Source organism: Lactuca virosa, chromosome 2 (genome assembly GCF_052849685.1).
Source record: "Lactuca virosa cultivar CGN04683 chromosome 2, Lactuca_virosa_CGN04683_v6, whole genome shotgun sequence".
Classification (NCBI taxonomy): Eukaryota; Viridiplantae; Streptophyta; class Magnoliopsida; order Asterales; family Asteraceae; genus Lactuca; species Lactuca virosa.
Window position 1 is genome coordinate 235666354 of NC_136427.1, and position 15348 is coordinate 235681701.

The following is a 15348-nucleotide window of genomic DNA, read 5'->3' on the forward strand; positions in this document are numbered from 1 at the left end:
TTCGCATGGGTTATTTCAGTCATTAAGATTGTCAACAGAAATCGAATAGTATCTATTGGCAAACTTTGAGTACATCGATCCTTCGGCAGGTGAGTTGTTGAATTGATGATCTGTCCATTCCGGTCAAGGGTTATAGTTCTATGCCATGAGCTGAAGTGGCTTAAGGATTTGGAGTTGTATTATGGGAAGTACTTGGGATTATTGAGCTCGTTGTGATTTCAGAAACTATTCATTTGGTTTTGGGGTGTGTGTGACTAAGGTTGGCTAGTAATGGAATGCTAGCTCTTGCAAGCTCGGGTTGTTGACAAGTTTGAATCGTAAGGTTGAGAGATGGATTGGGAATCCATCAATTTTTGGTGACAGGTAGAGTGCAGCTGAATCCAAGTGGGGGAGAATCGTTTGGTCTAAAGGTTGCACAAGAAAGCATACTCATGTTTCACTACATCAGTAGTGACGCATGGTGAATATGTGGATGGATCCAGGTTGAGGGTTGTGTTAGAGCCTCTCTGCATGCTCTTGTCAGATGAAGGTTTTGGGGTTCGAAGCGTAACCCGAACACTTGATTGGGTTATAGTCAGATTCGGGTTCGACTCATGATGCTCATGGTTGGTATAGTAGTTGGACAGTAAGACCATGAGTGGGTCCATGGAAGTGTGGAAGTGTTGTAAGACTACAGGGTAGCCGTAGCATTCACCAGATTGATAGGCAGTTGTGGAAGTGTTGTAAGTCTACGACGAGATTGTAGCATTCACCAGTATGAGGCAGGCCATGGTTCGAGTGGCCAGTTGGACCGAGTAAAGGTCAGTGCATGCCTCGGTCGAGGCAGATAGTATTGATGGATGACCACTCCTTGTGTAGTATGAGGATTGATGGGTATGAGGCAATGAGGGGCCCGTTCTATTGTGTAGTGTGTGTGAGATCCGGTAGGATCGGCTTGAGCAAGGTATCAGGTTGCGTTTAGAGTGAGATGACTCTGGGGCCATTGGTTGGCATCCATGTGGTGGTTAGAATTTAGTAGCTCTTGTTAGTTGGACTCTTAGTCAGAGTCCTGTGGAGGGACTAGGTGTGAGTCTGTCAGCCCGTGTGGTGGGTAGAGGATTTTATATTTCAGTTTAGTGAAAGGTCTCCCTAGAATCGGAGGATTTCGGAATAGAACGCAAGTGTAATTATTTGGATTTCGGGATGGGAGTTATGTCCCTGGTTGACGCAAGGGCGTTGAGACTTGAGTTGGGAGTCACACTTGATCTCAATTGATGGATTCAACAGTGATGAATGGTTGGTTGTGTTAACTTTGGTTGGATTGGGAGGGCTGTTGGAGCCAGTATGGCAGGTGAGCTAGGACATCTCTTTCCAGATAGACACTTTTTTAGGAGTCGCGTGGTGCAACTGTGTGAGGCTATCAGCCTCAGCAACCAGTTGGAATTCCGGTATATCGGTTAATTGGTAGGTAAGTACGAGACCAGGGAGGTCTTGGTTGCATCAGAATTATAAATATGGGACAACAAGATGAGCCCGAGATGGTACTAGCATTTGGGACTCATGTAGGGAGTCGCCTGGTAATCGAGCGAAGGGTTTTGGTGGCAATGAATTTATGGTTCAAAAAGATAATACATGGTTGGAAGGGTTTATGGTCAGTTTGGGTTGCGAAGTGGAGTCGATTTGGTAGTGATTTAGAATGGTCTGTCTGTCAGGGAGTCAGACAAGGTGTTAGTATTTTGGATTTCGGGTAGAGTAGTGATAGTTATTGTTTAATGGTTAACGCTTGTGGGGTAAGGACCTGTTCATCGTCAGGATTTGAGAACCCTGCTAAGGTTGGGTTCAGTGATAGTCTTAGAAGACCGTTGTATGTATGAGTCGACTCCTCAATTCGTATCGGGGTTGTAGGAGTATCGCCCAAGATGTCTGGAAATTCTGGAAGGTAGTAAGGAATGATTTTGAGGACGAAATCTAATTTAAGTGGGGGAGATTTGTAACACCCGTTTTCTAGGATGAATCGAATTAGGGTTTCGAGGAGTCAAAAGGTTGGATTTTGGAAGAAAAGAAGCCTCGTTACGTGAGATTGGAGGCTCACGACGTGAGATGGGTTGCATGAAAACTTTTGTTCGGGCCTGGTCTCACGATGTGAGACATGGAGCTCACGACGTGAGGGTTGAATGATCCCGTTTCTGATGAGCTTCTTAGGGCTCACAACGTGAGGAAGGTTGCCCACGTCGTGAGGTCAACTCAGGTGTCATTCCTTGACTGAGTTGGCTAGGTTGAGTCGTGATGTGTTGGAATCGGATCGAGTGAGCTCTCACGACGTGACCAAGGGCTGGTCACGATGTGAGAATAAATAGTTGACATTTGGGCCATTGACTTTGACTTTGACCGTTGACTTTTGGCTTGGTTTGACTTTTGGTCAAAATTCTATTTTAAGGTAGACTTTGGGTTTGCCTTGTATTAATCGATAGGAGGTGTCAAGCACCCGTCTTTTGGCAGGAGAACGGTTAGTTGAGATCAACTTTGTGATTCATGTGAGTTTCCTTCACTATACTCATGGGTCGAAGGCACCAATGCCGGCCCACCGAGTTATGTTTAGAGATTGATAGTTGTCTTTGTGACAATTTCCTGTTATGCTTGTATGTGTTGGTTGTTTGTATGACTCTCGCTGTTATGATTATATGCTAGTTGTAGGGGGTGAAATAGACCCAATACTGGTTGAAAGGAATCAAAGGGGTAAAATAGACCCAATACTGGTTGAAAGGGATCAAAGGGGTAAAATAGACCCAATACCGGTTGAAAGATACCGAAGGGGGTGAAATAGACCAATACCGGTTGAAAGATACCCAAGGGGGCGAAATAGACCCAGTTATGTTTTGACTGTTATGCATGTATAGTATGGGGTATTTTGGGGAGCTCATTAAGCTTTGTGCTTATAGTTTTCAGTTTTTGTTTCAGGTACTTTCAGCTCGAAAGGGAAGGGCCCGGCTTGATCGCACCGCATCCACCCATGTTTCCTCACTTTATGATTTTGGGATTGTAGTATGATAACTATTTTTACTCTGATATATTTTGGAATGATTTAAAAAGATAAATGGTGTTTAAGGTTGAATTAAAAATGAAATTTTTACCTTATAATTTTTGGGACGTTACAAGAGTGTTGACCGTGTATTTATTTGATATGCACAAAACAATATTTACATATTAATTACTTGTGTACAAGTTAAAAGTACATGGGATTGACAAGGGAACAATAACAAAATCCATAATATTTCATTCTCTATACATATACTTTTTGTCTTAAAAAATTATTTATAAGTCCTCTAAAACAATCGTTTATGATGAGCCTTCATATGAGGAAAAAGTGCTAGAAAAAAATAGAGTCCTAATAGAGGAAAAAATCATGATTTGAGAAATAACTTGGAGATAATTTCCATAATTATATGATTGAGAGAGTACCTTAAACCTTTTGAGATGCGATCAATTTATGTGGAGGTCCTTAACAGAAAGATACAATTAAGAGAGAAATAGACTTCATCCTAAAAAGTTGCTTATAAGAGCAAGTGGATCCACTTACTATGATAAAAAAGGGTTTTCATAAAGAAAGTAAAACTTATTGAAGAGTACATGCTCAAGATAGTAATCAAATGATATATACAAAAAGACAGTCTTAATCACTTTGATGCATACTCTCTCATAACACATATAACATATGTTATATTGGTATTTGACTTTTCATCAATTAAAAAATCTTGGAGAAATGGATGTTAAACAATTTTTCTAGATAAAGATTTATAGGAAAAGATATATATATATATATATATATATATATATATATATATATATATATATATGCATGATGGAACAACTAGAAGGATATGCTGGTCTATGACAATAATGTAAGGTTTGCAAATATGTGAAGTCAAAAGGCTAAGCATATGATGTTAGAATGTAGATTTTAGATTAAAAATATGACAAGTGTGCTTATGTAGAAAATAAAAGTGATGGTTATGTTATCTTATGGATTTATGTTCGATAGGATTCTTATCTAAGGCGCATCCATAAAATTATCAAATCAACAAAGAACGTCCTTAAAGTAAAAGTGCATGAACTCAAAATGACTTATATCAACTCAAACACATTATGTGGACAAGATTATTGAGAAGTTCAATGTCTAAAATTATAATATACCTATATTACTGATTGATACAACTCACGATCTAAGTAAGAATTAGAGTTTCCCAAGTAGAATACTCAGGAATTATTTGCAGTATGATGTACCTTATGACTTTTATTAGACATGACTTATCTTTATTCAAAAAGTGAACATTAGAAATATAAAAAGAATACGTGAGGTATACTCGAACTTAAAGGTTGCATTATATTTGATATTGTGGGTTATAATGATGAAAATAGGAGATCTAATATAAAAGATTTCAATTCAAGTAATGGGTGTTTGTTCATACTTGGGAATATATCATGGAAATTCTCAAAACAAGAACTTCTAGCATGATCCACCATCACTTGATAGATATATAAAACAAATCGAGTAACGGAATAACTCTTAGAGAATATTCAAAGATGTACTAAACTTATCTCTACAATTTGCTTATATTACAATATTTAATCAATGATGATTTAATAGGCACAAAGTGTCATGTATAAGGGTAAGTTTTGACACACATATAGAACACATTATACCATTAAAAGACTTCTTTCTACTAGCGTTATCTTTATAGAATACATATCAAAGGATACTATTACATATACACCAACTAAACGGTTAAATAGGAAATTAGTTGGAAGATTGTTAAAAGGAATGGGCTAAAGACCATGAATAAAGAAATTAATGCAACGAAAAACCTAACCTAGTTAGGTAGACATCCCAAGACCCAGGTTCAAAGGGACAACCTAATTGCATATACCATAATGGAATCACAATTAGGAATAACCCATTCCTATATAGATGGTGATGCAGTTAAGTTTTCGCCAATGATGGTAATTAAAAAATCACCAAGCATAATATTTTAATGCTTCGAAAGGAATATGGGCCTTAACTCATACGAAGCTCATATAGAACCAAGAAAATGTTTATGACCATAACAAACATAGCAATGAGAACCTAAGTAGGTCGAAGAGAATTATAAGAGAAATACATTTATTATTTATACAAATTGTAGAACATTTCGGTGGTAGTTAATCTACTGGTCCATTAGTACAGTATGCATCTCTCATAGGGAATGTTCAAAGAGTAACACCTACATAACCTATGCATGGTTCAACTATTGGATTTTATCTTGGTAAGTTGATTATTCTTGATCAATTTCCATTTATACGGGGTGGTTAAAAACAACCAGTTTTACCCAATTTAAAGCATAAATTTAATGTCTTATATTATATATACATATTTGAAATAATTAGATATTGATAGATTTATGTACTCTTTTAGGTCCATTATACATCTAAAACGTACATCAGATAAATGAGAATTAGTCACAAAAGTATGATGGTTGAATGGTTGTGTTGAGTGGTGGATTTGTTATTCAAGTCATCCCTTATTGAAGGAATAAATAAAAGAAAGATTTGTTATATCTAGAACCATTTCAGGGGCTTGTAAGCTTTAATAACATAAAGGCTTTCTCTTTCCCACACATGGGGTGCATATGTCATTACATGAATCTATATGTGTGTCCTACTAACATAAATGCATCATCCCTCGACCAGAAACATTCATAATACATTTTGCTAATATTTTCCTTCTTTTGTAACAAATATTTGTTTAGAATTGAACTAAATCAATAAAAAAACATATCTTTGGTTTCGATCTTATGTTTAAGTAAATCAATTTTCTGTTATTGTTTTGTGTTTAATATCGAAACTAGGTGTGAGGCTCATATATTACATGAGTTTATTTGAAAAATAATTAAATATGCAATTCTAAATATTTGAGAAGTTTGAATTTATAAGAAAAATGAGAAAAATATTGAATTATTAAAAACGTGTTTTTCTCTTTCAAATTTAAACAAATAATTTAGATAAATAAACAAATGAAATTAATGAGGCTTTAATTTAGTAATTTTGAAATTAGAATGAAAGTTCATTAATGAAATTAATATGCATTTATTATTACATTTAAATATCATGTGGAATTTAATATAATAAAAAAACCATAAAATGACATGTGAAATAAAAATTAATTTAAAATAACAACAAAATGACATGTAGCAAAATAAATGAGAATTTGACATGTGGCAAAATGATTTTCATTTATTATGGAGGATTAATTATGTAGTCTTAAGTGTTACAATTTTACAATATAATATAGTTTTTTTATACACAAAACAAACACACATAGATATTGAAATCTTCTATGTTCTTTCCATATTGATATTCTGAATTTTCTTGATTTCACCAGAGTAATACCCAAGCATAGTTGAGTTCGACGGTCTCAAAGAACCGTTTGTCATCCTTGTATTTTGGAAACAAACGTTTAGCTGTGGGAAAAATTTGTTTTATAGTGTCTAACACATTTCTTGACCTTAAATTTCTTATTATGATTCTCAATAAAAATGTGCATCTTATTTATTTGATTTAAACTAACAAAAATGAAACAACAAAAATTTGTACAATAAGATAACAACACACGATATCATTTTCTTTCGTAGCTTCCTAAACAACAAGTTGCATTCTTAGTCTATGCTAAGCGTTGAATATTTATCGTATATACACTACCGATCAAAACTGACATGCGTACATATGCATACCTATATACATATTCTCCGACACACACACACACATATATATATATATATATATATATATATATATATATATATATATATATATATATATATATATATATATATATATATATACTATAATTTCAGTGAAAAATACCATGCATTAATAACAGGAAAATAACTATACACTTAATTACAAGTCACATATAGACCACATAATGGCTCTTATATGGACATATCATCATTGGAAATCATCTTCATGGTTATGTGATCGATGTGCTCGTTTCAAAAGGCTAAGACAATATATATACTAATATTATAGATCGTTCAACAACTTTTTGAATTAAATAACTTACGTGATAATATGTTTGTATGCATTCTTTCCTTTGTAGTTTCTTTCTCATCCTTCAAACACTCGTTCTTCTCTTTATCTTTATGTTTTTCAGAGACGAATGATCTCATACCAAATAACATTTTGGAAATTACAGAGCCAGAATGTCTCCATTGATCGGAAGGTGACTCTACAATCTCAATATGCCACAAAATCTTTTTATTGAGGGGATTACAACCCTTCCTTCGTAAAAGATCATGTGTAATTAAATTCCGCCCAGTATGTGCCTCCAAGTAGCTGCCATGAGGTGTCTTTAACCAGATTGAATATTGTTTTACAGGGTCAGATTGAATCATCGGAGATTGACTCACCGGTAGCCATTGGTGGGAAGTATTCTTCTTTTCTGGCGAAGTTTGGGTGACTTTAAGATGTTTAGCAATCATTCCCGGAATAGAAGGTTGGTTTGATGCTGTTAGGTATTTTCCATAACAACTTTTTAAGAACAAAGATTCTTCATCGTTCATCTCAATGGTCCATTGTGCATTCTTTGTAGATCCATCTCGACATTTTGACACAGATTCTTCGTCTTGCTCGGCAATCAAATATCTGTCTTTACCATACTTTAAACGGATGATTAAATCATCTCGGAATATGTTCATGTCAATGAAGATTCAAAATTAACGAGAGTAGATTGTATTAGATTTTTTTCAACCTGGCCATTCAATGTAATAGGTTGAAAATAAATCTAACACGATTTTATGGTGGCATGGAAATGTAGGATTTGGATGAAGCGGAGGATGAAGGTGAGATATTGAAACGGTAAAGGAGTTGAGATTCACAATAAGGGTGATGCAAATCGGTTTTCGTTCTGAAATGTTGAGTATTTAACTAGATTTTGAATTTGAACGGACACGTTGCTCGTATATCACAATTTACGGGGAACAAGCATATAATATGATCAATCGATGATATAAAAAGTAGGAAGAAAATGTCAATTGAAAAGCCATGATATTGTTGAAATCGTATTATTATTAAGTTTTTGTTGAAATTATAGTTTGTTGAACTTTATCACATGCGAAATAATTACGATTTTATTAGTTGAAAAATAATTACAGTAATTAAATGTTAAGTTATGGAGCTTGATATTCTTGTTCAACCTTATTGTGAAGCTCGGTAGCAAGGATCACTAGTAGAAACTGGACTTTTAATATATATCTTATTTTCCGTTTCCAAAAAAAGCAAGGATCACTACTAGAAACTGGATTTTCAGCGACAAAATTAAATCCTTAGCTAAAACAGTGACAGTGAAATAATTTAGAACCATGAAATAGGGATGAAAATGGAAACTATTTACCAGGTGCATAATTTCTTCAAAGTACTTATGGTTGGTGTCATCAATTTCTAACAGGTGCAGTTGCAGTTTGATTTTACCTTTTTATTTTTCATTTTGATGTTTCTACTGATTTGTGTTCTAACAGGTGCATAATTTCTTTAAAGTACTTGGGGGTGTTTCGTACAGAGAAAAAAATGGATTCCACTTCCATGAGTTTATTTATTTATTATTTAGAGGGAAAATGTGAGAATTGTGACGTGAAGGCCTCCCGCGAAAAGAAAAAAAGTGGAGATTTGAAAATCAAAGAAGGCTCTCCACAGTTCGAGCCCTGCACACGTTTTTTTTTTCTTCTTTCTGCGTTGATCTTTTTCCCCCTTCTAACTTCAATTTCAACTGGACGTCGCCTTCTGCCTTCGATTTCATCTTTGATTAGTGACTGAACATCAGCCCAGGTATTCCTCCTTCCTTTTGCGTCGATCTTATTGCGTGATTATGCCCTTAAACGATTTCTTCTACCTGTCGATCTTGGCAACCCACAATTCTCCAATTAAGGTAACTTTTTCCATATAATCGATTTAATTGCTCATATGTTCTGTTTCATTAGTTTTTGTGAATTATAATGAGTTTTGAGTGCTTATGGTTTGATCGATTTTTGTGAAGAAGATGATAGTGAAGCAAGGAGTTTCTTGTTTTTCAAATTACGAACCTGCAGTAGTGTAGTTTTCATGGTAAAATATTGCTTCCAGAACATTTCTTTTAAACTTAAAATTACCTATTTGACATTTAAAAGTCAAACTTAGAGTTTTTTTAGACGGCAGAAGTCAAATTTGGAGTTCCCTGACGGTGAAATATTGCTTCTATATTGTTTGACCATTAACATGTTTGTAGCTTTAATCCACAATTATAAAAAAATATTTTGTAAAATATAATTGAAAAAAAGAAAAAATAGAAATATAAAAATGCTTAATGTGACAAATTAATATTTCAATCATAATGAAAATATCCTAAAAGAATGTTGATTGAAAACGATACACATTGTTAAAAAAAAATTTATTTCCATTCCACTGTTTAGTAAAACCAAACAAAAGAATTGATTATCGGGTAAGTCTCTCCGGTGAATTCTCATTTGTAAAAAACAATGAAATCATTTCTCTTTCTCCAGTTTAATTCTCTTTCTCTGTATTTCCATTTCTGCGTAGCAAACGCACCCTTAATGTATGTGTAATTTCATCAAATTAGAAAAAAAATATACATTGTCACTTATTATTTTTGGTGACTCATTTCAGATATATATATATATATATATATATATATATATATATATATATATATATATATATATATATATATATATATATATATATATATATATATATATATATATAGGGTTAGGTTAATGTGTTTCTGTACTACAATGTACCAATAAGAATTTAGTAAAATTAAATAATTATTTAATTAAATAAAGATAGATAATAAATGATTTCCATAATTGTATGTATATTAAATGATATCCATAATTATAATTCTCTTTTTATGAAAACTAATTAAATTCGTCATTAATGTCAGCAATAACATTCTTTTAGAATGAATTTGTATTTAGGTTTTATGTATGAATTCGTGTTTTGTTTCAGGACACATTAACTTAAAATACAATAAAGTTGTATGAAATATGAAGAACGAGAGCGTATTCTAGTAGAATACACTCTCATTCTGCTAGAATACAATGTCATTCTTTTTTATACAAATTCATTCTGAAAGAATATTATTGCTGACATTAATGACGAATTTAATTAGTTTCCATAAAAAATTATAACTATAGATATCATTTAATATACATATATTTATGGAAATCATTTAATATCTATCTTTTTTTATTAAATAATAATTTAATTTTTACTAAATTTTTATTGGTGCATTCTAGCACATAATAGATGTGAGTGAACCTACCTCTCTCTCTCTCTCTATACATACATACATATATATATATATATATATATATATATATATATATATATATATATATATATATATATATGATAAATGATACAACATTAGTTATACTGGCAAAACCCTCCCTACACTGTTGCGAAGTAATATCTTATAGTATATAGTTAATTTTGAGACCTAAAGATATACCAGGTAGTAAAATTCTATTTAATTGCATGTTTGTGTTGTGTATGTAGTTGTCAATAGTAAAGTACATTTCTATTTTCGTCTATTTAATAGGTTTTTTTCTTTCAAGTGGAAAGTACATTACTAGTAATTGTTTATAGTTTTTTTCTTTTATTGTTGCTTTGTAGGTTATTGTTGATCATATCCGTGAGGAGATGAAGAAAGAGCTTAAGGTGGGACATGAAGAAATTATGGCCAACAAACAAGAAATCGCCAAGATGTATAACGAAACCCTAAAGCTCGCCTAAGGAAATAACTCACCCATCTAATTAGACTTTGACACTTTTGATTTTTTTTAATTTGGTTTCAATAATATGAAATCAAACATGAATTTTTCTTTTACTAATGAAATATTAATATTTATTATGGCAGTCGAATGTTATTAATATTTTGATTTTGAGGTATAAAATTTGAATTACATTTGTGAATTCTTATTATGGAATACCGAAAGATTCGAAAACTACTAGACCGTTGTTAAAACAGAAAAATTGTTCATTTAATAATAATCAGTGACAAATTAGTGACATACACCAACGACATAATCTAGAGGTTCCTTGAGTACTTTGTGTCAGCGTTAATCCATCGCTAATCCCTCGCTGAGTATGTCGTTGCCAATTAACGACAAAGGTTTTTTCGACTGACAATTTTGTCACTAATCCGTCGTTGATAGCCTTTAGCGGCAGATTAGTGATGGAATTGTCCGTCCCTGATACCTCTGTTTCTAGTGATGTATGCAGATGAGGAAAAAAGTGTAGCAATGAAATGAAGCTTCAGGTGAAGTTAAGAAGCGTAGTTCAAGACTTTGCACCGTAGCGAAGCAATGAACTACATTTGCAGAGTACGAAGCTCATCACTTAAGCTTTGCCTTCGACGTATATCTTCTTCGATGATCATAAGCAGCCATGGGCTCTAACTTCGAATTAGCCAAGTAACTTAGGGCCCGAATATGACATGTAGGATCAAGATCGATCCAAATAGTTTTGAACAGCGGATAAAGCAAAAAATGGGCCCTTTAAAAAATTTATATGAATTAAATTTAAAGAGACTATTGAAATTTTTTAAAATTATGCCTCTAATCGGTTAAATCCATTATTAATATCGTTGTTAAAGCAATCAGGGCGAGACCATCATTAGTTTTAAAAAGAGATAATATTAAATATGAATAACCGTTCCACTTAAATTAAAAAGTAAAAATTATTTAAAGAATCGGACCCATGATATTTTGAAAAAGATTAATAAGCAAGTGTATCTTTACCAATATAACTACAACACATATTATTTTGAGATGATATATATATATATATATATATATATATATATATATATATATATATATATATATATATATATGGAGATGGTGCCTCGAAAGAGATTTGTTTTGAATTTGTGTTTCAGATTAAAGAGATGGTGCCTCGAAAGAGGATATGGGGATGATGAAACCCCTGAAATCGAACCTTGGAAACCCTAAAATCGAACTTTGAAAACCCTAAAATAGGGCCTTGAAATCCCTCCTATTGTTCGGGGCTAATAATTAACTCGCTAGAGAGCTATATCACCACCACCATCGTTCATCAGAATATATGAAATGAAACTAATGTTCTTACCTTCATCACAAGGAAATACAAATATATGGGAAGACGCATAGTAGGAGGATACTACAAGCTATCATCAAGAAATCATGATATTGCATAGCTGATGTCATACACATTTCTGGTTGTCTTCACGCTTCCATATCACAGCCCAACAGCACCACTTGCAATTGCAATAACAGGGAAAAAGAAAAACTGATCTAGAGAGAGGCGAGAGAGTAAATGATAGTGAAAGTGGGAAGGGGGTTACTGATAGGGAGGGGTATGTGATTTTTTTTAATAATTATTGAAGGGGTTGGGATGGACTCTTGTCTAAAATATGAAACAATTTCTCATGTATCATCGATTATCATCATGTAGTTCAGAGTTTGGATGGACTCTTGTCCAAAATATAAGGTTGATGTGACACAATCTCATAGTTTTTCCTTTTTTTCGTGTTTTCACAAATTATTTACATTTTCGCATGAGCACTCCCCGTTTACAAGCAGGTCCCCCCCTCTATGATTTAGACCTATGTATGATCATGAACCAACTTATGTCGATGATGTCATAGGTTGACGAGCCACAATCCAAAATGAATTATGTCAAAATGTTTGTTATACATAGACTTCCATTTATGATTGTAACTTTATGTAGCAATTGTGTATATTAACCATATATGTCAAAATGTTTGTTATGCATAGACTTCCATTTATGATTGTAACCTTTATATATATATATATATATATATATATATATATATATATATATATATATATATATATATATATATATAATTTGTCTGTGGATGTAACTTTATTATTATGATCAAATGATCCACGTGAAATATTTATGTTCTTAGTAGAGTTATTTTTAATCCTAACATTGAGTTTTATTAGATGGAAAATAATTGTAGTATTATATAAGATGATCTTGAAAATTTTAAAATGAAATAAATGGAATGTAAGAAAAAAATGTAAAGCCACTTTGATATTGGTCTGTTTGACTATAAAATAAATAGCTAAGACAAAATACATTGTTTTAGTCAATGTTACATGCTATGTTGTGGAGACTTTATGAGTATGATTATTCGTATTAATTATAATAAGTCAATCTCTTTGATATGTTTCATATGGAGTCTGGGAAGAGGTTGGGTCTAACTTAGGGATGAGCTTGATAATCGGACCGGTTCAGAAACAAAACCTAATTTGCTATATTATATGAACTGGGGACCGGACCGTCGGTGTCGGTGCCGATTCTGGCTTTGGTCCTGGTTTTCGGTTATTCCTAAAAGTAGAACCGGTTGATATGTTGTAGATGACATGTTGTCTTCTAGGGCATGTAGATGATTCAATATTTAACGAAAATATGACTTTGTACATTCTAAAATGAAGTACAAACACTAAATTATATGTTGGAAAAAAAATCAAGTGATCCCGACTTCATATGAGTAAGTTATAACCATTTTAAAAACCTGTACATATTCAAAAAAAACAAAAAACAAAACAAAACAAAAACAAAATGCTGAAACAGAATACGCAGTATTGATATGCTATCTTCCAGGGCCTATAGTTGATTCAGTATCTAACCGAGATATGTATTTGTATAGTCTAAAATGAAGTACAAACACCAAATTATATGGTGGAAGAAAATTAAGTAATTCCGACTTAATATGACTATGTTATGCAAATTTAAAAAAGCGGGACAGATTAAAAAAAAACCAAAAAAATGTTGAAATAGAAAATACGCATCATTGATATTCTGTCTTGGGGGGCTTGATTCGATATCTAACCAAAATATGTGTGTTGTACGGTCTAAAATGAAGTACAAACACCAAATTACATATTGGAAACAAAATCAAGTAATTCTAACTTCATATGGGTGAGTTATGCACATTTTAAAAAGCGGGACAAATTCTAGTCTGGTTCCAATTTTTTAACCGAATTTTTTAGAAGCGTATCGGCGTTAGAATCGGGACCAATTTTTTTAAAAGTGGAGAACCAATAACCAAACCTTATTATTAAATTTGGTCCGGTTCCGGTTCTATTACGGTCAGGTTCCGGTTCCGGTTGTTTTAAAGCTCATCCCTAGTCTAACTTGATCAAATTCAGACTATTTGCTACAACAATTAGAAGTTTTTTATTCGGTTTTATAGCCTTTGATATGTCTGGAGTCTGATAGAATGCTAGATCTGAATCAATCAATAATTACCATACAAAAACGGAAATACAAATGTTTTTGGGGTTCTTAACCATAACCCCTTTTCCATTAGTAAGCATCAATAGTAGCAGGCCAAAATCTTTTGTCGTTTTCAAAGGGATACACAATAAGGATAATATTAACTAGTAAAAAACCCGTGCTACACTGCGGGTTTGAATAAAGTTTGGTTATATGATGACATGATTAGTATTCAAAAATAGACATTCACTAATCTTCGACATGATTAAAAAAAGTTATCCATTGTTGCTAATGTCCTAAGTCATGCTATTTAGCCAACTTTTACTTTGGTTCTTTGGAGTATTAAATTTAGAAATGTAATGAATGAAGCTTCCCGACCATCTCATGAGATATTTCAGAGAAAGTAGTTGTTGTTTCAAAGTGACCCCAACAATCAGTCAAACTTGGAGCCTCATTTGGACTAAACAGAGATCAATTTACATTATGCCTCTTTCTCTTCCTGCATAAATTTACAATACACATTTTTTTTATAAAATATTAGCACATCATCATAAAGTGGATTGTGATAGGAATCAACCAAGTTTATTACCTTCCATGGTTCTTGTTTAAATCAAAAAATTGAAATTCAAGTATACATCAAAATCACCTCCGTTTAATAAAATGAGATATTATATTCAGGAAAGAAATAAAACTGAAATTCAAAAGTCAAATAAATTACATACCTTTCCTGCTTGCCGCCTCCTTGGTCAATATAACGGGCGATATCATTAAAACACGCAACATTAGAATAATACCATTTGATGTTCCATTTGTTCCACGTATGTATCTTCCAGTTGCACGAATACCATGAATAGACACACCCGTTCCTCCGTTTTTATGTTCTCATGATTATAAAGATACCTATATTCACCAAATTGGATTCCAATAATCACTTTTGGCTCTAGATCCACAAGAAAATCTTGTGGTGTGTAATGTTGATCATCAGCTTGATAGAATAATACATCTTTCATGTCACATGTTCATATCCACTCTCATGTAAAAGCATGA

General features: G+C 32.8%; 1 protein-coding gene and 1 long non-coding RNA gene across 2 annotated transcripts; one reads left to right on the forward strand and one right to left on the reverse strand.

Annotated features, from left to right (window-relative positions):
• Window positions 1-7046: 7046 nt before the first annotated feature.
• On the reverse strand, window positions 7047-7709 carry LOC145158299 (uncharacterized). Its single transcript, XM_079077218.1, has one exon. It carries the CDS (start codon window positions 7707-7709, stop codon window positions 7047-7049), a length of 663 nt encoding a protein of 220 aa, XP_078933344.1.
• An 813-nt stretch (window positions 7710-8522) lies between these two features.
• On the forward strand, window positions 8523-10919 carry LOC145156866 (uncharacterized). Its single transcript, XR_013736950.1, has 3 exons — window positions 8523-8935; window positions 9047-9111; window positions 10684-10919. It is a non-coding gene; the product is annotated as an uncharacterized LOC145156866 (long non-coding RNA).
• Window positions 10920-15348: the final 4429 nt, after the last annotated feature.